Below are 25,146 nucleotides of genomic sequence, written 5' to 3' on the forward strand. Positions count from 1 at the left end.
TCCTCTAGTGCACCTCCTATCCCAACATTTTGGGACGGTTCTACTCTTCTCTTTAAATTGGGTCAGTCACAAGGCACTGTTACTATTTTCTTCTGCAACCTGGAAGCTTTGTAGCTTTATAGATGTTATGTGTATTTTTATATCATATACACACATCATTTATTTGTTTTTAAACAATTTTTCTAGGGCTCGGAGACTATGGGGGGTTTACCTTTGGAGAGACTTTGTGGTCACTGGTCACACGCATGGCTAGTTTGGTCGCAAATTAACTTTTTAATTATACCTTTCTTCCTATCTTTTCGGTAGCTTCTTAATATTATTTTTGTTATACACATTATTTTGGGTTTTATATATAGGTGCTTATATATATATACATACATACATACATACATACATAAATATATATATATATATATATATATTACAGCATGCTGATTCAAACATTTGATGATAGCTGCAGCACCACTAACAAAACGCATGAGAAGGCTTTATGTGGGGTTGATGATGACATCAGTCCCACCCTGTCATGACGGTTGTTCCCTCTCACCACTATTCGTGCTTATTGCTGCTTAATGCCTCCCTCTCTCCTGCAGGCATCGCCAATTAAGCTTCCAACTTCATTACCAGCTGTGTCTGTGTGTTGGTTTATATGATGAGTGTTCTTTGACTTCCCTTCACATCTTTTTTAACCAATGTTCATATGCTTTTTCTGGCTTTTCCTTTGGACAAATTTTCATGCTTCTTGACTACTCCTCCCCATTCCAAGAAACTATGACTTCAAAACAAATAATCAAAACATACAATATATCAATGGTAAAACTAAAAACAAATGGAAATTATACCATACCTTTAATAAATTTAAATTTATAATCATAAAACGTTTATTAGTAAGTTATACCATACCTTTAATAATATGTCTAATGTTACATAATATTAATAATAGTGGAGTTATAAAATGATATATTGTTTACTAGATTAATTAGCAACTTTGATTGTTACACCATAGACATCTTGTTACACTCATAAGTTTTCATTAGTCTACGCCATAATTATCCATAATTATTATAATTATCCATTATAATAATAATAATAATAATAATTATTATTATTATTATTATTATTTACGTTTGAGCTCAATTCCTTCAAATTTAATGGTGTCACAACATTTCATTAACATTCAATGTCTGAATTACACAAAATCTATTGTTATTACTTTGTATGAAATCGTCAAAGTTTACCGTCCAAAGTTACTTAATAATGGTAAGGTTATTGCAGAAGACAATGTATTATTGTAAGAGCATCTCCAATAAACCAAAAACTTTGGACTCAAATCTTATATTTGAGTCTAAATATGAGCCTAAGGTTCTCCAATGCATCTGAGATTAAAACTCATATAGAAGTCTATGGCGAAGTTGAGACCAAGTTTGGGTTAATTTCAATATGAGATTGAGTCCAAAATGGAGTTTATGCCAACTAGAAAAAATGTTAGATCAACAAAAAAAAAAAAAAAAAAATTCAGTTTTGAGTCTCATCATCTCTATTGCACATAACCAAATTGTTAAAACTCAAGTATGAGTTTCGAGTCCAATGCTTTCTCTTCCAATGCAAAGGATCAAATATTAATAAGACTAATTTTTAAGATTTGAGTCTTTGAATTGGAGAAAAAACCAAATTACATAAATCCACAACCTTTTTGAGACCCAAATATAAGAACATAGGTTAAGTCATTTCATTGGTCTTATGTTATAGACGTCAAATATATTGTTAAAGTAGGATCATTCTAGGATGTTATGTATGAACGTAATTACATTACAAAAACATTATTCGAGTAAAGAGTACATGACCATACTTTAAAAGAGTATAAAAGCCTACCCAAAACTAAATATCATAGGGGGGGGGAGCTAGATAACTAAAATTTAAAACAAACCCGTCCGAGTGTTCTTACAAATAAGAATGGTTCAGTTCTTTCCGATTTCAAGGAGCAAATGGCCTCTAATGTTACTTAATTGAACTCGTCTTCAAGGAGTTTAAGAATATAATATTTAGATTTTAGCACAAGCAAGAAAAACCCCACAGTTCGATGCCATCATGAAAACAAGGGGTTAAGTACACGCATTATGGATCTCTTGTGCAAAAGCCCTAAGTTGCCTTCACAAGCAAACTTTAATTAGTGGACCAACCATGCATGCATACTGTACACATTTTGTAAGGTATCCACTGACATGCATATCCTTCCTCCACTGGAAGATATATGAATTCATACTCTTGCTAGTTGTGACAGTTACCACCTACCATTAAATTTGTAAAGGTTAAGGTTTAATTAGAAAAAAATGCCATCATCGGAAACATTGGTCTCCTCTATTCGGACTTCGGAGACAGGAAGTGTTTTGCACCTGTTGTCCACTTATACCGAGGAACTAATCTCGCTTAATGCTTTTCTACGATGAATGAAAAAACAATGCCTTCATAAGAAAGGCATAGCTTGTTTTGGTTAAGTTCAGAGGTTTACAAATATGGACAGAGCTTGTTAAGAAAGGAATGTTCTACTTTCATAATTGATGCTCAGTGACAGTACTTGGCCTACAATTTTTTTCCCGTTTCACTCATTTAGACGTTGGCCTTCTAAAGATTTCTAGCAACCCACTTACAAACCCCAGTGCTCAGTAACTGTAGTTAGTCTTGCCTAAAACCCAAGTTTTATCATGCACGCAAATAATCTCAGCTTCCTATTTCATATTTCGACTGTGACCAGATTGTTTCCTAAGTGAGTAAGTGGCCACACATTTCTTCTGGAGTTTTCGAAATTATAATAGTATCCACTTGCAAATTAAAATTTCCTTTTTCCCAAACTAATTAATATTGTAGCTGATCAAAATATTGATCATTTCAACTTGCTTATTTCAATATTTTTGAATGAAAATAATTCCCACAGTTATCGTTCGGAAGTTGAGGATTTTCTCAAAATCAGTTGGTAGTATCAGGAACAGAGCTCATTTTTATATAAACCGATTCAAGATTTCTTAACTTTCCGATGTGAAACACTCTTTACCTATGTACCAACATAAATGACTATTATACAATCACTATTATTTGAATTAACCACTACTCTAGGGGGAATGTTATATGTTGAATTCTCCGATCTGAAACATCTGCATTATAGTTGAACTGTTGGAGCAATCTGTACATTAATATACAACATATTCAATATATTTTTTGATATACAAGATGTGGTCCATGTAGATGGCCACAAAATATAGTAGGATATGTGTAAAGATCGTACGGAAGAATAATTGTTTTCATTGAAGTGCTTCTAATTAAAAAACACTTTTTGCCAAAGGTGAGTCTGGTTTGCAAGTTGCAAAGACTAGTAGTAGTACTTAAGTCCAAAAGACGGTGTTTACTTAAAGCGTCCCTGCTTAATTATATAAATTAATCACCCTTTGCCCTTTTGCCCTTTGTTATAAATAAAACAGATTATCAGAAGACTACAAGAGATTAGGCACTGAACATTTAAATAATTTTATCCTTTTGTCACATATTAGAAAAGTAACAGGATCCCATTTGTTTCTCTGTGTTTATATATGAATTTAAATGCAGCAGCTTTTCTAACATACGTAATATTCCCATTTAGTCATATGATCAATTATATTTTTCTCTCAAAAGTTTGTACTTGAAGTCCAACCGAACCTTGAAACCTACCAAACCATCAACTTAATTGGATCCTACTTTTGGAGAAGAAGCCAACACTTCAGATTCACCATATGCAAGTTCATATTGAAGCATATACCTAATATTCCCAACGAGGCATTATCTCTAATTTAGTTAACTGTTTAAGTAATCTACTGATGAGAGGGTTTTGTGTCTCGCCAGTTGTATGCAATTACGTGTTTATTTTTTTTAAGTCGTGGCTAGCCATATGATATGACAATAAAGATAGACACATGGTTGTATGAGCTTCAGTTATGAAAAAGAATAAGAAGAAGCAACCTAGCACGAAGAGAGTACTATCATCAACAACTATATTTGCTTTGAGACAATTCCTTGATGTTCATATCAATTTATAATATTCTAACTTTACTGGAACTTTTGTACAACCGATGATATACCAAATTTTCTCTTAGTTGAGGCTGTTTAATTACCTGTTTTTGTGATGCAGATTGATCAATCATCAATCAACATTTCAATCTCCAGGTACGGAAGTGTTAAAGATTCCCTTCCATTTTGTATGTCCTTCTTCCTAGGCCTTCAATTCCCGGAGCCCTAGACTAATATCAGCTCCATAACCAAAAGGCAACGTGAAATTGAGGTTTTATAGTTATAGCTAATTTGTGATGATCTATAAGATCTCCGAGTGGGCCCAAGATAAATCTCTACTTTGAGCCAAATTCCACAAAACTTCAATTTCCCAATAAAGCAGTCGATGGTTCTTGACTGGGCATATATATGTTCTCGTAATTTGCAGCCCTGTAGATAGACAGAGCTGGTAGGTGTCCCAATCATGGAAGAACAAGAATATTTGATTATTTGATTTGTACCCGGCCAGTTGTTGATATCCTAGTTTGTAGGACGGGGAGGGGGGGAGGGGGGAGGGGGGGGGGGGGTGGGGTGGCTTGGTGGGACAGTGCCCTAGCTGCATCCAATCATACCCTCCACCAGTTCATACGTCCTTGTTAATTCCACAAGAAATTTCATTTCTCCAGCCGAAAGTTGAGTCCTAAACTAGTGCATGTCTCTCTGAATCAGAGGAGCTGAAAATGCATGCATGGCAGCAGTATATACTATATACTGTCTTTATAGAGTTTAACATGTATTACCTGCCAGATTAAGGGCTTTTGCATCACCTTAATCTTATGGCTCGTTTAGATGTGCTTTTAAAATGACTGAAATCGTTTTTGGTGAAAATGTTTTTAGAATCAATCTTTAGTAAATATGCAAGTAAATCTTGGATAAGCATATAATAGGCGATAGGTGCTTCTTGTAGAAAGCACTTTAAGTGCTTTTGGAACCCAAAAACATTTTCTCTAAAAGTGCTTTTAGTTACTTGAAAAGCACATCCAAATGAGCCCTTAAGCGTGGGAAATGCTTTTAACGTATTTTTAGTGTCATCCTCTTTAATCCACTGCATTTTGGATTTAAATTATCTCCCTCTTCTTAAACCATCTCCAACCCATGGAATACAGCTTAAAATATAAGCTTTAAAATCTCCCCAAACCATCTCCAACTATTGGACTAAAATAAGCCCTGGTGAGAAAATATATCTCTGAGCTAAATTATTCTTGACCCACCAAACTGTCATATTTCAACTCATTTTTTGTTTGTTACTTATAATCTAACCATTATGATCAAATCTAATGGTAAAAAAAAAAGATTTGATGGCCCCAAATTAAATCTAACGTTTAAAATAATTTAAGAAAATTATTTAAATCAAATTTAACTTAAAAATTTATAAATACCTATGTATTTGTATGATTTTTAATTACTTATCGGAATTTAAACATTTTAAGATTAAAATGTTTATAAAAATAAATTAAGATAATCTACAATTATTTTACTTTCAAAAAAGTTACCGAAAAGAAAAAATTAGGCTAAAATCATTATTTAATAATTTCGAACTAAAATTTTAGCCATAAGAGTTGAAAAAGAAAAGCAGTTTCTGGGATATGGTTTAAAATTTTCTGACTTCAATTTTTAAGTTTTATCTCCGAGGGTTGGAGATGGTTTTAATGTAGGTTAGTGTATAATATCATCTGTGATTAAATAAAAAGAATGTGACATTTCCATACGATCGGTTTCGTTCAATCGGAGGACAAAAATGTGAACGTTTGTGATCAATTGTTTTTTGGGGTCGACAATAATCTTATTCATTTCAGAACTATTTGAAGTTGATGTATATTTAAATAGGAAGGGACCTGAATGTTAAAACCCCCTATTTTTTTACTTTATTTCGCCTGGATTGTAATTTTTGCAGGACAGGGCCGATCCAATGGGCTGAAGGGCCTATCTTAATCAGAGGGCTTGACTAGAAGCTCATGTTGACCCAAAAACGATGCGCTTGAGCCTTGGCATATAATTGGACGCAGTGCTTCGGTGGGTTTACCAGTTGCACCCATTCCAGATGTTTGAGTTAAATTTTGGTGCACTGTTTTGTATTTATATGGTAGGAAAGTTAAAAACCTTGCACAATACGATAGAGTTGAGATGTCGTCACGGTAACCTTTCAGTTGCATGTAAGTTTTTCTCGAAAAAAATGTAGAATGCAAACATATGCAAATGACAGTTGACAATAATGATGTTCTGCATTTTGTAAGGGAGAGAGGGCACCGAGACAAACAGAAAGAGACGGATAACGTCCATATCTGTATACGCATATACAATTTTATTAAATGTTCATCTCCACAACAGAAACAGAAGCAAAAGTAAATGTAAAGAGTGATGAAATTGAGGTTCCATCATAAAACCAATTGGTAATATTGGGAGTAGCCCAAGATCATATAAGCACATAGCAAACTTTATCCCTCACCGATGTGGGACAACTCTCAACACACTCTCGCACGTGTGGCGGGTTTTCAAGCCTACACGTGGACAATAACTAGGTGACGTGGAGCGCGTGTGGTCGTTTGGCTTCACACGAGGACAACCCGCTCTGATACCATAACGGAATTGATGTTCCACTATAAAATCAATTGGCAATATAAGAAGTAGTCCAAGATCATATAAGCATGTAGCAAACCTTACCCCTATGTGGGACAACTCTCGACAAGGAGGAGGGCGTGAACCCCAGACGGAGAGAGCACAAGAGTTTAGAGAGAGAGAGAGAGAGAGAGAGCAGTCATGGACTCATGGGAGCTGATGAGCTCCGTCGCTAGCTAAGCTAGCCACTACAGACTGCGGGGATACATGCACGGCCAGCTGTGAATTAGATGGCATCAGAGAGTTTGGGCCTCACACAGTCACATGCATGTCGTGCATATATATATATATATATATATATATATATATAATGAAAAGTCTCTATCTTTCTCCACTGTCACAAATATGTTGCATCCTCTTTAACTTATTTAAAATTTTAGTAGCGCTAATCTATTTACATATGCTAAGTACTGGTTTGGTACTGAGGTGTTTTTATAAAAAATGAATATAAAAAAAAAGCTGAGCTCAAAAAGGTGTTTAGTAAACACTTAAAAACAGCTTATCTTCATAGTTTTTGGTGAAAAAAAAAATTGAAAACGTGAAGTAGTAAAAATATGTTTATTCTCACAGCACAACATAAACAGTTTTTTTTCAAAGCACAGCAATACCAAACCAGCGCTTAGTCGGACTTTCAGACTCTTTTTCTCATCTTGAAATTTAGCATGATTCAGAATTGTCTACTTATTAGTTCATTACTTAAAGAGCAATTATCCAAAACAACGAAGTTAAATATTCTTTAACCATTTGATTAACATTGTCAAAACTTTAGTGTTTAACTGAATAACATAATTTGTCTATTTACTGAATTAACGGTTAAATGTGTAAACGACTTCAAAGAGGAACGAAGCTTTGCATTTGATTTTCTTCAAACGCCCAATCTGTTTTCGCTCACCGCTACTAACAGGGCCTCAACTGTCCCAATAATCCAAAGGATACTAGTTTGCCGAGTTAGAAAGCTTTGCTCTTTCCCAAATCAATGATATAGAGCAGAAACTCAGTTATGGGCTACCCCTCAACTGTATGCTGCCCCAGTCGGTGTAGAAAAGTAGTCATTATAAGCTGGATTGAGACACGGTTGATTTTAGTCGAGTTCATTTCTAAAAAAATAACAGTTTAGAATCGGATAACATTGTTAGATATGAGAAGGAAAAGTGAGAACATTCAAACGAGAACATTGCTATCATTCGCCAATCTATATAGAGATTGCACTAGTGCAACGTATACATAGTTACATACATTATTGCTAATCAGTTATTTTGGGCAGCTATCACATGTTTGTACTGGTCCATTGTGAACAATGTGAAATATAGGCGTAAATTTATTTCAACCTTTGCATTGCAATTGCCTTGAGAAAGCGTTATCATTTGTCATTCACTGAAAAACAAAAAAAAGGATTAGAAATAAAAAGAAAGGAAATCATTGTCCCAAAGGGACCACCCCACGAGTCACGACAGGCAGTACAGAACACAGGAAATTGGTAGTGAAGGATGTTTTGGTCAATTAACATTGACGTGACAAGAGAATGTTGCTCCAAAAAGCACATAAATTTGACAAGACACGGCCCACGAATGACTCGGCTCTGGACCGCAGGTCCACAATAAACAGTCACAGCCCCAATGGTATCCAATTTTCTTTATTTATTATAATTATAATTATAATAAAATTATTATTATTAGCGTTATCCATATACACACTCACTCTTTTAGTGTTTGACTGTCGTTCGAATAAATTAAAAAAAAAAAAAAATAGTAAAAAATTAATAAATGTGTGTAGAAGATAAAAATGAGTACGTGAGCAACAATATTATTATTATTGTATAAATGTACTCTTAGATGTTAGGGAGAGGAGAGCTTCATCAATTATTTAAAAAAAAAAAGGTTTATTTAATCTTATTCGTTCTTATTGGTTGATTATTCAATTTGACACTTCAAGTTGAGCAGGGTCTAACTCTCAATGTCACAGATATTGTCATAACTTAATTAAATATTATTAAGTGAACTTTGATGATATTAAAAGTGAATATCTCACATATAAACTGTATAATTTTTTTTTTTATATTTTCGATGTGAGACTTTATTCTTCGACAAAATTTAAAAATAGTGGGTGGAAATTACCTCCCTAACTTGTGCAACCCAAAGGTTATAGAATTATATTAATTTACACATTTGTCTATTGAATTATTATTTAGTTTTTGTCAAAATCTATTGAATAATTTGAATGTTCACTAAATTAATGACGTGGTAAACATGAAATCTATGATTAGAGACAACATGTAAGTCACATTTGCACCACATAACCTAAAATTCAACTTTAATGACCAATTAAACATGCAAATACACAAAAAACATAACTGATACGATTTCAAAACTTTATACGAAGACGTGAAAAAATTGAAACTTAAATGGCCTAATTTAAAATCACCTCAAAGTGTAAAATATAGTTACCCAAAAATTTACCTATGCCCAACACAAGTTCCCTACATCGCATGGCACCATCCATCATTTCTAGACCGCATCTACGACTAAAACGACCCCACTACCGTCTTGTTATGGAGGGATGCTCACTTTTTACTTATTTCCGTAAATTTTGAAATAAAAATACATAATTCAAAAGTGCTTCGGGATTCGGGAAAATAAATTATAATAAAAAACAAAAACAATAATAAAAAGACAAGCAACAAAACAGTGTCCGAAAATAATTTTGCTCATATATATATATATGGAATGGAAAACAATTAATTATTAATTGAAAGAAAAAATAAAATAAAATTCAAAACTCAGCGCCGAGTCAATGTCGGGGACTCGTTTCGCTGTCACGGTAGCGCGCAGCCATGGCGCGAAAACCCCAGTAGCGACCTGTCCCTGTCGAACTCGAACAAGAACCCTTGTTGCATTAGATTCCCTATCACTCCGAAACCCGACCCAGATTCCACGGGTTGGATCGCCAGGCACTTTATCCGGTCCGCTGTGTCAATGAAGTAGCTACTCGGCGGCGGCGCAAACACCGAGTTCCCAGCGAGTTTAAAACTCATCCTGGGCAGCCTTGGCCTCGACGCCCCTGACACGTTTACGCAAAGATCGAAGCCGGGTGTCGGATTAGCTGGGCTCGCCAGCCGAATATTCCGCTTAAACGCTGCTAAAATTAGACGGTAAGCCGGCTCGGGTAAAAACGACAGCGTGGTTCCCGAGTCGATGACGGTGCCGCCGTTACCGGACGAGTCGAGGGCCCAGACGGAGGGGCGAATCGGTAATTTAGCGCCGTGGACGGAGACGGACTTAATCCCAATGTAGTAAAATGTGGGAGCGAAATTGTTCACTTGCAACGGGGTGAAGCTGAATTTCTTATTCGAAACGACGCGGCTCGGAGAGGCGCCGCCGATTCTGAGGTAACTCGTCGGCGACGGGGAGAGAGTGTAGTCCATGAGACAGTATGAGAATTTGTTCCCAAACCGGCGACCCAGTTGCGAGGAAAACGAGATGGGCCCTCTTCCCAGGCCCATGACTCCTTGGGCCCCATTGAAACTCGGACCCGTGATACTCGGACCTTCGACCCGAAACGCGCACCCGAAGGATAAGTGCGGGAGCTCTGTGTGCGTCCCGGAGCTGGTGTTCAATGTCGTCGTTTCTTTGGAGAAGAACCCGGCGGTTAGTGACCCGTCGGAGTAGGAGTACTCGTAGCGACACGGGCTGTGGAGTCGGGTGTGGTTACATGGGTTCGGGTCGGGTGGGGGGACAAGCTTGCAGGCAGAGTTGTAGCAGTGGTAGGGCGAGAATGTAGAGGAGTGGCGGGCGAGGAAAGCTGAACCGGGTCCCCGGTTGGAGCAGTCTGTGCAGGCGGAGCAGGTGAGCCATACGAGATCGCTGCCGGTATCGGCGACGAGAAGGAGGCGCTGCGGAGGGGTGCCAATGCGGAGATCGACGAAGTACTGTCCGGAACCGGAGGAGGCGCCGGATACGACGGGTAAGGTGATGTCGCGGCGGCGGGAGTGGAGGAGGGAGAGGCGGTGGGTGTCGTGAGAAAGGGTTTGGGACGGGGAGAAGGGCTGTTTGTGGAGGAGGGGGAGCTGGAGGTAGTCCTGGGCGGTGGTGGATTGTTGGGAGTTGCAAAAGTTGTTGAAGGAGGAGAAGAAGAAGAAGAAGGAGAGAAAGAGTGGAGAGAGTGACACGGACGCCATTGTTGTGGCGGTAGAAAAGGGGAGTGAGAGATGAGATAGTGATTGTGATCAATTAGAGTGAGTAAGGACAGGAAGCCGGACAGGACAGGGGAGTGACGCGTTTTTGTGGTTCTCGAGGTCGTACGATATGTATACTGTATAACGTATTTCTGTACGTGAAACATTTTATAATTTTTCGTCTGTGTCTTCGTTTTCGTATGCCAAATTGCCAACGCATTGTTTTGTTAAAGCAGCTTATTTTCGAAAAAAGTTTGAGATTACATCATAAAAGAAACCAAAATTGCATGATTTCTTCTTTACCCAATGTGAGATTCACTCTTATCACGTTCTCTCGCGTGGAGGACATAAATTGGGTACCGTTAAACTTCACATATAGAACAATTTGCTTTGTTACTTTGAAGAAAATTAAGATTTCACCATTAAATCAATTGATAATATGAGAAGTAGTCTTACTTACTTATAAACTCATGCAATGTTCTATTCTCATTAAAATATGATTTATTCTTAACAAGTCTTGCTGATACTACAAATTACTCAATAATTCTAGGAATACTTGCACGATAATATTTCAAGTCAATCATAAATTGACGTGTAGAAAAATTAAAATGCATGGTGCTAGGTAATTTACATTGACCTTTTTTTTTTTTTTTTTTGTAATGGTAGGTAATTTACATTGACCCTTTTATTTTTTATTTTTTTTGTAATGGTGGGTAATTTACACTGACCATTTTTTTTTTTGGTAATGGTAGGTAATTTACATTGACCTTTTTCTTTTTCTTTTTTTTGGTAATGGTAGGTAATTTACATTGACTTTTTTTTTTTTTTTTGGGTAATGGTAGGTAATTTACGTTGAATTATATCGGTCGGCTTTTGAATTTGGGTCGATCAGCAAACCGAATGGCACGGAAATTGTCTAGGACCGAATCATTTGGGCCTTTTTTCGGAGACAGATGGAAAGGACTGTGCATTGGGTAGAGGTTATGTAACATCCCATATCGTTCAGAAGAGTAGATTTTGTAAGCCTTATATGTATATTTTCATCTTTACCTAGCACGAGGCCTTTTGGGAGCTCACTGGCTTTGGGTTCCATCGGAACTCCGAAGTTAAGTGAGTAGCGCGCGAGAGCAATCCCATGATGGGTGATCCACTGAGAAGTTCTCGTGTGAGTTTCTAGAAACAAAACCGTAAAGACGTGGTCGGGGCTCAAAACGGACAATATCGTGCTACGATGAAGTTGAGTCCGGAATGTAATGAGGGCCAGGGCCAGGATGTGACAGGTACAGATTGGCCACTAATGCTCTTGTCATGCAATCAAATTTAATCAACAAAAACAAAATTAAGATTCTGTTTAATTATGATAAGTGAAGTTTACGTAAATAATCCAGTTAAAAGTATTTATTTTAAATTTGAGATCATATATTTGGTGAATTGATAAGTTCTTAATATCGCTCGTATGTAAAAAATATATATAATTAAATCAAAGCATAGAGTGAAGGCAGTTGAGGGGATGGACAGAGTTGAATGTGCAAGTATGTTGGTGGGACTCGTAAATTTTAATTTTCAAAGACAAGCAAGCAGGTGGGGAAATAAATTCAAATTTCCAACGCAGCTAAAAAAATAATATTTATAATAATAGCTGGATTTTGGACAGAGTAAAATAAATAAAAAAACGAAAAATTAAACTTCGTACGTAAGTTGGATCTGCTCCATTAATGGTACGTGTTTTAAGCGCGATTTTTGTCTGTGTGTTACTATTTCACTAACCCTACTTAATTAATTAATTAATTTGATTTAAATATAAATAATGATAGATTCGGCGCCGGTGGCACATGCCCATGCACAGGTAGGGCGTTACCTAATTTTGTTATGGCTTTATAGAAAAATACAAAATAAAAACCCAAAAGACTGAGACTCTTGTCGCGAGTTTGCACGAAGACAAACTCAGATTCCATTAATTCATGGTATTGATCGTAGTTTTGATGTTTATTTTTATTCTTGAGAGTGAAAGATTTTAAATTCATCTCTTATTCTATTCAACTTTTGAGAGCAGGAGATTTTAAGTTCGTCTTTCATTTGTTCGATTATTTTGTGGGTAGTCTTCATTTATTGAGGAGTAATATTATTCATATCATGTTTTTGTACCATATTTTCATACAATTACCTTATGTGGCATTTGATGTGGACAGCCATATTATTTGAATTAATCAGATTTTTTTAATTTAGTCATTATTTAATAAACTAATAATTAAGAAAAGGGTAAATTACACTTTCATACTTCATGTTGGGGGTCTATTTCAATTCCTTACAACATCTTCAAAATCTTTCACTTTCATACCTTAAGTACTATTTTATTTTAAAATAATACATCCGTTATATTTTCCATTCATTGATCCGTTAAGCGCTGACGTGGCAACCACGTGGCTACCAAATGTGTGCCCTGTGGCAAAAAAAAACAAATTTTTAATTTTTTTTTATAAAAAACCTTAAATCTTCTAAATATATTAATTTAAAAAAAAAAAAAAAAAACTAAAGTTGACCTTCCCGTCATCCCCCCATTCCCCGTTGTCCCCTCAAAACCAAAAACCCAGAATAATCCCCCCCACCCCACGCCACCCGGATCCTCCCCTCCGCCGCCCACATCTCCCCCACCCACAACCCTCCCTGTGCACCCCACCCCCAACCCGCGACCCTCCCTCCCGCCGCACCCATCATCTTTCCTTCTCTGCACACCCCCAACTCTCCTCTACACCCTCCCCCCTTAAATCCACATCCATTCCACGAACCTGGTGAGACGGGATCTGGGTTTTTTTTTTTTTTTTTTTTTGGGTTGGAGGTAGAGGGTTGGGGGAAGAAGATGAAGATGGGGGAGGAGATAGAGGAAGGGGGGGGGGAAAGACGGTTTTTTTTTTCTTCTTCTTTATGGGTTGCAGGGAAGAAGATGAAGATGGGGAGATGGGTTTTGGGGTTGTGGGGAGAAGACATGTTTTAGTTAGGTTTTTTTTTTTTTTTTTTTTGTGGGTTGCAGGTAGGGGTCGGGGGAAGAAGATGAAGATGGGGGAGAAGAGAGGGGAAGAGGGGGGGAAGACGGGTTTTTTTTTTTTTTTTTTTTTCTCCTTCTTCTTCTTTCTGGGTTGCAGGGAAGAAAAGATGAAGATGGGGGAGATGGGTTTGGGGGTTGCGGGGAGAAGACAGGTTTTAGATTTTTTATTTTTTATTATTATTTTTATTTTTGAGAAAAATCAGGTTTAAATTTTTTTTTTTAAATTATTATTTTTGCCACGTGGCATATATGTGGCAGCCACATTAGGACTTAACGGATCAATAAATGAAAAATGTAACAGAGGTATTATTTTGAAATAAAATAGCACTTAAGGTATGAAAGTGAAATGTTTTGAAGATGTTGTAAGTAATTGAAATAGATCACAAACCTGAGGTATGAAAATGTAATTTACCCTTAAGAAAAATTAGTTAATTAAATGATGATTTTGATACACGAATAGTCCTTATTACTCCTTTCTTTGTCTAGCTCTACTTTTACTAACAGCTTATTCGCACAGACATTTACTTTAATGTCCCCATCTTCAAAAGGCCGTTGCTATTACTATTTACTCATGATCTCTAACTGCTCCAATTGGCCCAAACAAGTTTGTATATAGAGGTCCTGGCATCTTAATTCCATTGTACAATTTCGTGCTATTTTTTGGGTTATTTATATTTTGCACCGTTAAATTTAGGTATAATTGCAATTTTATACATCATCTTAAAAACATTCTAATGTCATATACAAACTTATGTTTTGCTTGCAATTTCATGTATATAAGTTAGTCAAACCGTTAAATAATGAAGTAACAACTGCAGTCCTGCTAATTTGCTAATGTTACAAACGCATTAGAACAACAAAAAGGAAAGAAAATGATGTAGGACAAGATATGAGTCAATTCTTACGAAGAAAGATAAAGAAAATAAAATGGTGGATTCCAAAACTTTGTTCTTCGAAAAATTTCGCTTGTAATCCTTTTATGCTCGTGCTGCGTCAATATCCTCGTGGTGCATAAGAAGAGGTTACAAATGTACTGTAGTGGACCCAATCAATATTGTTTGAGCTTAGCCTTTGGCTTTGAAGTTCTCCAATTGGTCAATAACTACTAATTTGGTGATATAATTAATAACCCCTATCTGATCATATCAAAGAGAAAGAGAGGAGTTAAATTTTCTGGCTGTCAAGAGTTATTTGAGCAAATTCTTGTGTTTGGAGAATATGGAAGTGCAGAAATGAAGCTGTGATTAATGAAGGCTTAATACCACCAATGGAGGCTTTGATAATGAGAAAAACCAATGGACTGAGTACGTGGAGGCTGACAGACAAGGAGTGAACGATACAACCTCCGCCATGCAGCAGCTAAAGGAGGGGCCGTAGTGGTTTGGTGGCTGCGTCAAGCTTAATGATGGAGGCAGAGAGGCCATAAGGGAAGGCATGGCTGCTTGTGTTGAGAAGGGCTACCAGAAAGTGATTGTGGAAACAAATGCTGCTAACCTTGTTAAGATGTTGCGGGAGGAGATTGATGCTGCTGCAACAATAGAAGGAATCCTGGTTGACGTGAAGCAACTTGCCAAGCAATTGGAGTCAATTGAGTTTACTTATGCTTCACAACATTGCAACAGAATAGCGTACTTGGTCCTCATTTGTTCGTATTTAAGAATAAAGATTCCTTATAAATGGTATGCTTTTCCCCGAATGGCTTTTTAAATCCCTTCCTAAGGATGTACACATTTTCTTGCTATTTAATAAAAGCACTTCGTTTAAAAAAAGAAAAAAAAAGGACCAATAATTGGCACTAGCTAAGTGATCCAAGTGAAGTGGACCAAACCATATGACCAAAGAAAAACAGAAGTGAGCTAAATCAACTTTTCAAAAAGTTTGATATGTGTATTCCTATCGGCTCACCTGTTGATCAATATGAAAGTTAATATAAATAATAATACAATAATTCATAAAAAAAAGGGAGATAAATCATTTTTATTAATATAATTTAGAACAATACTTGGTTATTCAAAGAAGAGTAAGAACTCATACTCAAAATTTCTCGAAATTGTTCGTTGTGAATTTATAGAACATCGTGTTTATAATTAGAACCGTTCATATTATAAATCATCCTATAAAGATCGCTTTTGCAAAAAATCAATTAAAACTAATGTCGTTTAGTCATCAAACTGTTTAAAAACAATGAACGGTATTGGTAAAAGCACTACAAACCGTCTATGTATTTGCTACAATAGACTGACTAAACGACCTTAGTTTTAATTTATTTTTTGCAAAGATGATCTTTACAATGTGATTCATAATATGAACGGTTCTGATCATAAACACAAAACTCTATGATTAAAACACTAAGAGTTTAAAGTAGAAGTTTCTACTTATCTTTAAATATCCAAATATTATTCTATAATTTATGCACTGACGCGTGTTTGGTACATTAGTCGTGTTAATTATGTACTCATCGAATCATATATTTATGTTGAATATTGTTTGAAGTTTAATACGTTATATGATAGATTGCATGACTTATAGGCTCGCAATGATCACAATGAGGTACATGGTAAGCACCCAATTTTCTCTTTATGCTAGCTGCACCATCTCTATGTTCAGCTTTTGGGAAACAGTTTCACATGTGACCGTTAATTAATCCATTGTGTAAAACTAATTGTTTGTTGTTTGAATTAAACTTGACCCACTTCATCATAAGAGCACTTCCACTGCTCTCAAATCTCTTAGTGGATGGTGGATTATTTCCTCCCCCCCCCCTCCAAAACTCCTTCACTCCATTCCAATCCATTGGACTTTGGGGAAGCTTAGTTGCTCACCCATACTAAAATCGACTAACCTAGCCCTTAGGTCATGTGACATAAGCTGATGTCAGCAAAAATAAAAAATTATAAAAAATTAATTAAAAATACAAAAATGTATAAAAAAATCATAAAAATTAATTAAAAATACAAACAATATAAAAAAAAAGTTTTTATTTTTATTTTTTTAATACATAACCATGTTCTTCCACCTTACACCGTAATTTAATATTTTCAAATATTTTCAATACTTTCAACCAATTTTTATTATCATCTGAAATTAAAAATAAAATGATCTTTTATTATTCTATAAAAAAAATTATTATATTTTAATATAAATTATCTAGGCTATTCAGTTTAGGATGGAGATGCACTTGTGACACACTCCGACCAGAGTCAAGGCATGCCAGCCGTCAACCGAAGGTGACGTAACCACAGTGTGAATGATGTAAAAATGTAAATAAATTAAAACCGAAACTAGAACTTATTTAAACTAATAAAGTGAGTGCGCATTAGTGGGTGGAACCCATAGAATACAAATGTTCAGAGTATAGATGACAAATAATGCAGTCGAAACTAGTTAAGTACTTAATACACAAAGGAAACAGTCCCTACATTTAAATGGGGATATGTCAGAATCGTCGGCTAATCCTCATACGCAATAGACTAATTCAGTTATCTAAGACCTGGAGGGGCGAAAAACAGAAGGGTGAGTGGGCAAAAACAAAAGTTTATAAAAACCATTTATTTTCTGAACATACTAACCCCTCGCTGTAAAACTTGTATAGTTTCCAGAAAAACATACTACGTATAGGTATGAAATCAAATGCATATCAACAGTAAATCCAAAAGTATGCCACGTCACAATATCTCAACAGTAATATAAATAAAATCAGGTTTTCAATTAATCTATACTAGCACACAAGTCGGAGTCGCCTAATGCTATATGTACCACTGGCCTAATGCTCATCCAACTATGTTAGCACATGAGTCGGAGTCGCCTAATGCGACCTGTATGACAGGACTAGCATCTACTTGGATCTAAGGCGAGCGTGTGATGCGGAGGTGAACAACACGTGAAAGACTGGCCTCGGTCCTGGGCTAGCACTAACACCGGGGTGCAACAATGATGAGCAACTACATGAATATAAGTAGACCATAATGATGCAATAATTCTAATAAAAAAAAATAAACTTACTTGTGCATCTCGTAGGATCATTTTGGTATTTCACAACAGTGCAACATTTCTTATAACATTATGTAATCATGGCACGATATGCATAAATCAATTCAAAAGCATTTGTGAAAACAAATGTCCACTCACTGATACGTCGATGGATCGTAGCCCCCTAGCCTCGCTTGTCCTCGTACATCCTTAGGATAACTCTCCCCTGTATGCGAAACAACTAATAATAATTAATTAACACATACAATAAAAGCTAGGAAAAAGTCCCTATAGTTTGCTTAAATAGAAGGTTTAAATGTATGAAAACACTATACTCAACGTCACGAAGCCATATATGTCAACTGTCAAGCACTTATCAACCGGTGGCTGAACGCGCTCTCACACGCCAACTAGTCCATTGCCACACGTGCCCCCACACGCATATCAGTGGCTAACAGACGTTAGGAATATTTCGTCAGACTTGAAGGAATATTCCATTAAACAGTTAACAAAGTTTACCGGCGTTACCTGACGCCGTTAGAATATTCCGTCAACTTTGACGGAATATTCGTCGTCTTCTTTGATGGACTTTCATCGGTCGCCGCCATTTGGTTTCGCCGGGAACTGGAAAACTTCGCCGGTTTCTAGGGAAAAATTAAAATCTTTATAACTTGCTCATTTCTTAACCATTTTTTATGAAAATTATATGGAAATGAAACTTTTGAGGTGTAGAACAAGTTTATGCCTTTGGAAGTCCAGAAATGGAAGGGAAGAGGCCTGAAAATGCCTCGAAAGTCTTGGCCTAAAACTCAACTCCTCAAAATCGTGTGTTTCGACGTGGTCTCCGCACCAAACTTAGCCTAGGGACTTCAGGAAGTTGTGTGGATGCTTCCACAACCTTCAAAACTTCTTAACTCAGCCGGGATCACGTCGGAGTAAACTCGTCTGAGTCGAAGCTTCCGAGTTAACGAATCAAAACTTAACCATTTGAGAATCGGTTTGTATGGTTGGGTTCGTGAGGATGAGAGGATCACGATTGTGGTGGTTTTATGCTTGATCTGTGAGGTTTTAATGATGATCCTTGGTGTTGCGGAGAAGAGAGAGTCTCGGGATAGAGAGAGAAGGAAAATATGAGAGAGAATGAGTTAATGTCTTCTGATTGGTGGAAAAAGGAAGAGAGGGTGAGTCTGATTGGTAGAGAGATGCGAAGGATGGATTTGATTGGTGGGTGCACAACAAGTCATGGTTCCAATTTTAAAGAAGAAAAATGATATAATTTTGTAAAAATGAAGTTAGACAAAATCTAACGTACCCTATCGAAAACAGTGTTTCCAACACTGGAATATTAGTACTCATGTGTACAAATTTACCCGTTGTCAACACACTTTAACATAACGTAACTTTTTCGTTATAAGTCCGATTCAAGCCTAACTCGTGTCCAAGCGTTCGTAACAACGAGTACTATTTAATTACGATAACGAGAAAAATAATTTAAAGCCGAAAAACCACGTCCATGTTGGGCATAAATGTCAATTCACATACATAGGGAGAAAATTATATAGAAAATTAAGGACGGATCGTCACAACTTGGGTAGTTACTGTTCACTAAAAGTCGTTACTATTCACTTGGGGGGATTGAATTGGCTATTGCCCGAGGCTTTTTAGAGGTGGAAATGCTCTAATGCAATTAATAGGCCATTGCTATTAAATTGTGACAATGACTCGCCTGTCCCTTTCTTTTATAAAAAGAAATTAAAAAATCCCGAGTTTGAAAAATTAAGAATGCGTGAAAGGAGTTCAAAACATTGTATTAGTGCATAATGAGATTTTGAAGTGCTAATAACAATTCAGTTTCTTGATACCAGTAATAATTAAGCTTCCACATAATTTCTCGGAAACCTTGTATTAGTACATAGCTTCCATATAATTTTTTACTAGCCCTTGAAAATTCTTAGTTCTATTTGATATTGTATGTGACTTGTGATCCTCAAATTATTATTCATTTTTAATAAAGATACTGTGAACGCTCAAAATTTGCAGGTTAACAAACTAGAATACTAAATCTTTGATGGGCTTGAGATGTGAACTGTAATGAAATGGACATAAAGATTTAAGTGGTTCACTTCTCAAAACTGGGCTACATCCACAGTGTTGCACAAATTCTATTAATTGCAAAACTAAAATCATGCTCGGCTAATACATTAATTCTCCCACCCTTTTTTTTTTTTTTTTTTTTTTGTCTAACCCTCATGTTAGAGGGTTTCACCCCTTTATATAGGCCCTTGGTGAATCCCTGAGCCTTGGGTCACCATTCAATATGCCGCCTCTATACGTAGACTAGCTTACTGACCTTTCACTTGCCAACCAAACATTCACAATGAAGTGATGGGTGTCCAATGAAGATAGCACGCATTCCCAGTGAAAACTTCACAGTCGGCCTCGGTTATTGAACCCAGTCTCTCCGAGTGTGTTCGGCTCACTTTATGTCCTTATCCTAGGTCCCTATTGCTAACTTTGGGTCGCCAAGTGGCTTGATTGACGTCTGAGTAGATCTTTTTTAGAGACTTGTGCCATAAAGTTGTCAATCTGCCCACGTGCTTTTGGTAGTCAACAAGCCATTCATATACCCTGGTTAGTCGGTGTTTGCCAGGCAATTTACTTTCAACGTTCAGACGTATTCTTTTCTAAGCCCCTTGGACTTTGGCCTTTTGTATCTCCTAAGCTTTGACTTTGCTTTGGGCTCTTCGTGGCTTCTTTCCAGGCCATCACCTTTATGTGCGCCTAAAAATGCCCAACATTAACAAATACAATAACTAGAAGAGATAACTTTAAATTATTGATATTCTCTCGATTGTTTTTTTATGATAGTTGTCACATCCCAGTCCGCATAGTAAGATATTATCTGCTTTGGGCCACGCCCTCACGGATTTGTTCTTGGGTTTCCACCCAAAACACGTCTCACTATAGGAAGGTGGGCATGTACATATAAAGCACATCATTTCCTCTCCCTAGGCCAATGTGGGATTTACAATCTACCCCTCTTAGGGGCCCGACGTCCTCGTCGGCACACTTCCGGCCTGAGAGTGGCTTTGATACCAATTGTCACATCCCAGTCTGCATAGTAAGATATTGTCCGCTTTGGGCTACGCCCTCATGGATTTGTTCTTGGGTTTCCACCCAAAACGAGTCTCACTATAAAGAGGTGGGTATGTACGTATAAGGCAAATCACCTCCTTTCTCCCAGGCGATGTGGGATCTTAGAAAAGTACTCATGATAGAAATAAAAAGAAGATAATGGTTTGGGGTTTAGTTAGTTAACTTGAAAAAGAAATGCAAAACAATGTAAGATGAAAAGATTGCTTTAAGCTACATGCACGCTCCTAACACAAATTTTAGGGATAACAAGACCACGAAGGTGTTTTCTAAAAGAACAAGGGTTGCAAAAACTTGTTATTCAACTTTGATTTTCAGTGAAAAAATAGACAGAAATAAAAAGCTGTTCTTTTATTTACGTGATGTGAAGAAGATTAATACGAGTAGTAACAAGTGATTTTTTTGTTTATTGAAAATGGAAAGAAAATTATGGTTTAATATGTTACACCACAAAGTTTGGAGGTCATTTGAAAAATTAGTCATGATGTTTCAATTTTTGTATTACACCATGTGGTTTCTAAATTGCATCAATTTAACCTCTTTGTAAATTTAATCGTCTAATTAGACGTTAAGTGCTTATGTGACATAGATTGGGCTCACCTTTTAAGCACACGTTAATATATATATTTTTTGAGTACATCGATATTTTTACACTAAGGGGAGTAGAAGTTTGGCAAAACTACACAATGGGTAGCCTAATTTGGTATCGAATTCGCCATCTACAAGATTCAAACCTAAGACCTCTCATTTCCAAGTGAAGAGGAATACCATCAGTCCACAGTACTGAATGGCAAGCACACGTTAATATTAATGTCTAAACAGAATTGAAAGAGTAAAGTGCTAAACATTCAAATTGACGATCAACGAGTACTTAAAATATGGGTCATGTATATACTACTTCAGCACTAACTGTCTAATTAGACAATGAAATTGATGAAAATGTTAAATTAGTGCAATTAAAAAACTAAGTGGTGTAAAACACATAAATTGAAGGCTCATGATTCATTTGACAAATAATCTCCAAACATTATGGTGTAAAATGCAATTAATCCTATTGTTTTAACATTGAAAGAACATTGTATATAGATTTGGTTGTTAAAACATTGTATATAGATGTTAAATCGAGTCAGATAATGATAGGGACATTTGGTAAGCCAGTCAAGGCAAGAGTTGCCTTCCATGGTGGTAATTAAAAGAAGCTGGCTCTAAATATGGTACAATACCTGTAGCCTATTAGCCTATAGCCTCTCTGTGTTTACTGTTACATTCATCAGAATTGTCCTCTTCTCCATCGATCTCTCTCTTTTTCTCTCTTTCTAGGGCACCTATACATAGCCCTCTAAAAATTCGCATGAGTTATGAATAAGTTTTTCAAGAATATCAAAATCATGAGAACAACTTACATAAAACGTATTTAACAACTCCTGTGCCATGGGATTAAAAGTTAATTTCTTTTTATATCTTTCTCATCGAATACCATACAATTATATAGACACAAACACAGAGCATTCTGAAAAAGGATGGCTAGGTTAGGTCGCTTTCTTGCTCCCACCCCTGCACTCACCCACGTGATGTGTCACCGTTCACGTACATGTTCAAATTAAGACTCAAGAGATATCATCAGTTGCACTACTAGCTAGATGTCTACCTTATATGTATGTGTCTGTGTGTATATGTAGCTTTACCTAGCTATCCTCTGTCCCTCGTCTTCTTTCCGTATTTCGTTTCCACTCACTCACTTTCTTTCTTTCTCAACCCAGTGCTTCTACTGTTGAGGAGGTCACCATCTGTTGGTTGAATATGTAGTAATTAATGGTGAAGCAAATACCAGTTTCCAGGTCTTGTTTTAGCTCTAAACCAACAACAAAACACCACCATCGCTCTCATCAGGTTGTGCACCTTGTGTTTTTCTCTATGGCTTTTCATATCTAGCTGCGTCATTTCCTTTTAGGCTCTCTTGATGTACATGTAGAAGAACAGTAACCCTCCAGGGCTTCCGCACAGTAGTCGATTGATTTCTTGCCCTTTCTCTTTACTACTACTGTTTGTCTTGTTTTTCCGGCGGTCAAAGCAGCACCGAATTAAATGAGACTTGTCATGCATCATCACAATCTTTAGGGTTTTGTGGAGCTAAAGAGTTGTCATATCCAATTATATCCATGTTTCCTTCTAGCAGCACTACTAGTAATTTCCAGCTACCTTTTCTATGTGATGACAACCAGACAAATGCTATTATTGATGATTTTCATCAAAACCCTAATTCAATATTATCACATGGTGGCCATCATCAATACTATTCACAGTACTACTACTCTGAAGATCAGCAGCAGCAGGCACCTGATTTTCTTGAGCATGATGGAATGCTCTTGAGCTACTTGCTATCTCAACAGCAGCTCTTGCTTGGCAACTCCGGTACTACTACTAATGTAGCGACTGATAACAACCACACTCGAGCTCACGAGAGCACTGAAATTAGCATCGCGGCTTCAAATTCAAACAAAGCAATGGAGGTTATCAATCGTGACGATGATGATGGTCGCAATGAGCTCACCGTTAACACGGCTGCAGCTTCAAAGATTAAGAAAAATAATGTGAAGACTAATGGAGGAGGAGGAGGAGAGAAAAAGGCAAAGGTTGCTCGAAAGAGAGCGAGTGGGAAAAAAGACAGACACAGCAAGATCTGCACAGCTCAAGGCCCGAGAGACCGGCGAATGAGGCTGTCCGTCCAAATTGCCCGTAAGTTCTTTGATCTTCAAGACACGTTGGGATTTGACAAAGCCAGCAAAACAATTGAGTGGCTTTTCACAAAGTCCAAGAGCGCCATCAAGGACCTCAAGCAGCACCTCCTCGTCTCACCCAAGGAAGATTACAGCAGCACAAATGGTGGTGCAACTGCAAAGGTGAATTCATCTGAGAATACTACCGGTGAAGTCACATCGAGAATTATGGAGCCTAGTAGTAGTGCTGCAAACGGTGACATTTCCGTTGGGTTCGGTAGAGAGAAAAGGAACAGGAAGCTGTGCGTAGTTGCGAGGGAATCAAGGGTCGAGGCAAGAGCAAGGGCAAGGGAGAGAACAAGGGAGAAGATGATGAGGATCAGAGGGTTTGATCAAGATCATCAGCATTTAACAAAGCAAAGTCCTAACCATCATGAACATCAAAACCCTAATGAATTGTTTGAAACAGCTGGAATGATGAACTCCGCGATGATGAGCACTAATTGTTGCAACGATGGTCAGAAAATTGTGGGCAGAACAAGTAGTAGTTGTGGTGGTGTCCAAAGATCGTTTTTGAATTTTGATTTTTGGCGACATGTTTCAGAGGCAAGTGGAGCAAATTCCGAGGATTGTGGTTTTCCAGGGAATTGGGGAGCAATCAACTACACCAAGAATATTATTACAGGTAACGTGCTGCAAGTAGAGCAAAACCCTACCTCATACCCAAAACAACAGAACCCTAGATCAATTTTTGGGACCGGTACCCAAGAGCAAAACCCTAATTCAATTTTTCTCACCACCTTTATCAAGGCTCAAGACCCATAACTCCACTACCTATTCAATTTCGAGATCAATTCAATTACTCTGCAGCCCCAGTTTAATGGAACGAATCTTCTTGCACCTCCTCCTGTTCCTCCTGCTATATATAGCTAATCAAGCTCAGTATCCGAATTCACTGGTAATTTGTATTGAAGTAGTGTATTAGTATCTTTGAAAGTGCGAGAAAAATGATGTCAGGAGTTCCTTTAAACTTTATTCAAATGCATTGTTGGCAAATGTAATGTGGAGATGTCGTGATTTTCTTGAAATTATAAAAAAATCAGTGCAATCCAGTGTCAGGTACTATAATAATTTGGTTGGAGATTTTATATTATGCCTAGCATCGTTGTGATTTTATATTCTGACCATCACCTTGATTTTCCGTAATATAAATTCTCCTGAATTATTATGCTAGCATATATAGTACATATTCATTGATCATTTACATACAAGTATCCAATCACTGGAAAATAGTGTTGCAACAATTCAGTTTTTCCTAAAATTGCAAAGAAAGACAAACAAGAGTAAACTGTACTATATGCATGCCACATTTCAAATATTATTTTGCATTGGATATGTATTTC

General features: G+C 36.9%; 2 protein-coding genes across 2 annotated transcripts; one reads left to right on the forward strand and one right to left on the reverse strand.

The window, feature by feature from the left end:
• Positions 1 to 9,334: 9,334 nt before the first annotated feature.
• Positions 9,335 to 11,091, reverse strand: LOC137732211 (aspartyl protease family protein 2). Its single transcript, XM_068471510.1, has one exon. It carries the CDS (start codon positions 10,862 to 10,864, stop codon positions 9,503 to 9,505), a length of 1,362 nt encoding a protein of 453 aa, XP_068327611.1. The 5' UTR covers positions 10,865 to 11,091; the 3' UTR covers positions 9,335 to 9,502.
• Positions 11,092 to 23,185: 12,094 nt separating this feature from the next.
• Positions 23,186 to 24,568, forward strand: LOC137731295 (transcription factor TCP18-like). The gene has a single exon (XM_068470391.1). It carries the CDS (start codon positions 23,186 to 23,188, stop codon positions 24,566 to 24,568), a length of 1,383 nt encoding a protein of 460 aa, XP_068326492.1.
• Positions 24,569 to 25,146: the final 578 nt, after the last annotated feature.

This window comes from Pyrus communis, chromosome 4 (assembly GCF_963583255.1).
Source record: "Pyrus communis chromosome 4, drPyrComm1.1, whole genome shotgun sequence".
NCBI classification, from domain to species: Eukaryota; Viridiplantae; Streptophyta; class Magnoliopsida; order Rosales; family Rosaceae; genus Pyrus; species Pyrus communis.

Bases quoted from the DNA above. Each gene is read 5' to 3' on its own strand.
- LOC137731295 (XM_068470391.1), top strand. From the start codon at position 23,186: ATGTTTCCTTCTAGCAGCACTACTAGTAATTTCCAGCTACCTTTTCTA.
- LOC137732211 (XM_068471510.1), bottom strand. From the start codon at position 10,864: ATGGCGTCCGTGTCACTCTCTCCACTCTTTCTCTCCTTCTTCTTCTTC.